At 49.1% G+C, this 3241-nt stretch overlaps 1 protein-coding gene across 1 annotated transcript; it reads right to left on the bottom strand.

Moving 5' to 3' along the window:
* Nucleotides 1–272: 272 nt before the first annotated feature.
* LOC127306847 (ethylene-responsive transcription factor ERF024-like) lies at nucleotides 273–1268 on the bottom strand. Its single transcript, XM_051337558.2, has one exon. It carries the CDS (start codon nucleotides 1115–1117, stop codon nucleotides 524–526), a length of 594 nt encoding a protein of 197 aa, XP_051193518.1. The 5' UTR covers nucleotides 1118–1268; the 3' UTR covers nucleotides 273–523.
* Nucleotides 1269–3241: the final 1973 nt, after the last annotated feature.

Below are 3241 nucleotides of genomic sequence, written 5' to 3'. Positions count from 1 at the left end.
ACTAAGCCCGTGCTGAGATCCCCGAGCTAGGGAGAATAGGTCACCCCGATGCCGCCAGCGCCCAACTTTCCACCGCCGACGATGCCAGCCAGGGAGAAGAGGGGAGTTGGGCGCCGGGCAGCTAGGGCACCACCCATCGCCCACAAGAGTAACACGAGGAGGAACGATCTTCGTGCTGTTCTAACCATCCAAAAAACTAAATCAAACCGTCCAAACTTTGTATGATTTCTTCGCTTTACAATAAAATAAACACCATGCACTCACCCTAAAGTGATTTCAAGAAAAAAAATGACATGGAATTTGTATCTCTGTGTATACGTCTTGTGTCTCTATCGTCCATTTCACATCCATGCTACGTACTAGGGCTCATCACAGAACGTATACATATACGTTTCGCGAAGACGCCAAATATATTCCTCCGTCCATATCACGGGCGATCCCACATCTCCACCACCAGGTCATGACGTCGCCATCGGTCTCAGTCACACCCTCCTCCACTACCTCCAGCTACGTGATCGATCAATCAAGAGTGATCCCACAAGCTCACACAATTCTCATCCTCAACCTCAACCTCCGTGTAGTACGACGTCGCCGTGCCACCGTCCGCCGCCGCTGGACCCAGCATCGGCGGGTTTATCATGAGCCCTTCTGCCATGCTCACCATCAGCCGCGGCATCTCGAACACGTCGTCCTCGTCCACGACGCCCATTATGTGGTCACTGCGGCGGTCCTCCTCGCCGCCACGCAACTGAACATCGTGATGGCAGTATTGGTCGCTCCGATAAGTCGTCGTCCATGAGCTGGCCGTGGCAGACGCGGCGGCCGCTGCCGCTGCGGCTCGGACGTCGTCAGGGGACATGGACGCCGGTGCCGGGCGCGACCCGGCCGCGTCCGGGAAGTTGAGCGCCGTGCCCGCGCCCCGCAGCGCCAATGCGGCGGCGTCGTAGGCGGCGGCGGCCATCTCGGGCGTCGGGTAGGTGCCGAGCCAGATCCTGGTGGGCTTGCGCAGCTCCCGGATCTCCGACACCCACTTCCCCGCCCTGAACCGCACGCCGCGGTACACCGGGTGGCGCGTCTCCGCCCGCGGCCGCCTCCCGCACAAGCTCGCTTGCTCCATCAACGACCTAATGATCACCAGCCAAATCACACCCGTGCAGAGTACAACACGTACACGACCAATCAACACATGCAATGCACTACGTACATTGCACTAACCAATCTAGCTGGAGTATCTAGCTAGCTAGTGACCGGTAGACTAGCTAGCTTAATTAGCTCGACTACGTTAACTGAGATATATATGCCGGTTTCAGGAGGGTTTAAAAGCTCTGGGAACCGGCCAAAGTTGGTGAAAACATACGCGTTTTTCTGCTTTTCTTTGCTGCTGGCTCGATCGACGCCGAGCTATAGATTAGCTGGGAGGCACAGGGTGCAAAAAGGAGTGGCTCTTTGAGGCTTTACCCAATTGAGGCTCTCCACATAGAGGGGGCAATCTATCTAAGGTTTACATCGAAAGCCACTTTTTCGTGTTAGTGCGCGGCGATGTTAGTACGACATCATTAGTTGGTCCATTACCGGGTTGCTACGAATAAGAAGTCCAGGTGGCGGCACGCCGGGTTACCGCGGTGGCCATCGGAGTTGACTGCTGGATACATCATCCCTTCATATCGGTTGTCCAACACCTGGGTTGACCCGTTCAAGGACAGTATTATACTAGGGTTTTATGGAGAAAGACGAAAGGGAGAGATGAGGAGAGAATGATGATGGTGCATGATTCTTTTGTTCTCCTGCCACCTACCATATCCAGTACTAGATTACGGTGTATGGACGGCCAGATATTTGTTTTCGCGTGTGAGATATTCTTAAGTGGCCGATAATGCTTGAACTTCACAGTGTGCGGTAAGGATATAAGATCATTTTGAGACGATGCGCCATTGTTTAAATAGATGTGATTTGCATACCAAATTCAAAACAAACAGATTATTGAACAAGACACAACATGTAAGACACATTTGGCCGCTATTAAGATTACATGCTAACCATTAGATAATATACTACACATTAAATTCTTATATACTAGTTTTTTTGCTTGCACCTATTCATCGACTAGAAGCAACTATTTAGATATTTCTTAAAAATTATGATTCGCAATTATGCTCCAAGATATCTAATAATATTAAATATGTATAAACATCTACATATATACACTACAGATAAAACAAACATCATAAATTAATTCGTCATTGTGTGAGATTCATGGTTTTCTCAGTTTAAGGGAATCATACTTAATCTTTGTTAGTGGCAATGTCTCGAAAAATAAAAATAAAAATCTTATGGTATAAAAATAAATATAAATTTAGTGTGGCATGTCTGCACCGTTCAATCGTAGATGCTAGAAATTTATAACAAATAACCCCTAAAATTAATATCATTCAATAATATTATAAAATATTTTTTTTTTCACAAAATCCATTTTAAAAGTATAAAAGTTTAGTACAAATATTAGGGTCTCACTAGTGCTCAGTTTACTGGGAACTAAACTAGCTTTCAGAATATTAACGTTTTCTTTTTTGCCTAGGTGCTTGCGCAGGTTGTTCGGGCGTTCGGCCACCATCACAGCACTGTGTGCGTTGCAAGAATGCGAGGCAACCTGCTCTGCTTGCTTACATGGGTCACTAGAGTGACTACTAGTCTAGCTCGCATGTGCGTGCAAAATGAGAAAATACAGAAGAAACATCACTTTTCTTTTTTCCTTTCTCATGCACAATCCTTCACCTAGTAGGCTACTAAGCTAGTCACTCCGGGCATAAATCCCGAATCCCGAATCCCGAACCCGAAATTCCCGATCCCGAACCCGTATATCCCGAACCCGAAAAAACCCGAGCATTAATTCGGGAACGTGTTTCGATTTCCCGAAATTAGTTCAGGAAATTCGGGCCTGTAAGCTAGTATCCCGAATTTCCCGAGTGTCCCGAAAGAAGTTGTAGCAAGGTGGAGGCCCAGCCCATGTTGTAGCGAGGTGGAGGCCCAGCCCATGTTCAAGAAAGCCTAGACTACTATACGAGGTCAGGACTCACGAGCTTATCCTCCATCGTCCCCAATCCCTCGTGACTTGCCCCTTTCCCAGCCGCCACACGCAGAGGTCATACGGGCAGACGGCTCGACGCCCCGCCGCTTTCCTCGACGCCCCGCCGCTCTCCTCCGGCGCGTCGACGCCCCGCCGCTCTCCTCGACGCCCCGCTGC

This window comes from Lolium perenne, chromosome 1, assembly GCF_019359855.2.
Source record: "Lolium perenne isolate Kyuss_39 chromosome 1, Kyuss_2.0, whole genome shotgun sequence".
NCBI classification, from domain to species: domain Eukaryota; kingdom Viridiplantae; phylum Streptophyta; class Magnoliopsida; order Poales; family Poaceae; genus Lolium; species Lolium perenne.
The sequence above is the reverse complement of the archived record's forward strand: the minus strand, read 5'-3'. Positions and strand labels throughout refer to the sequence as shown.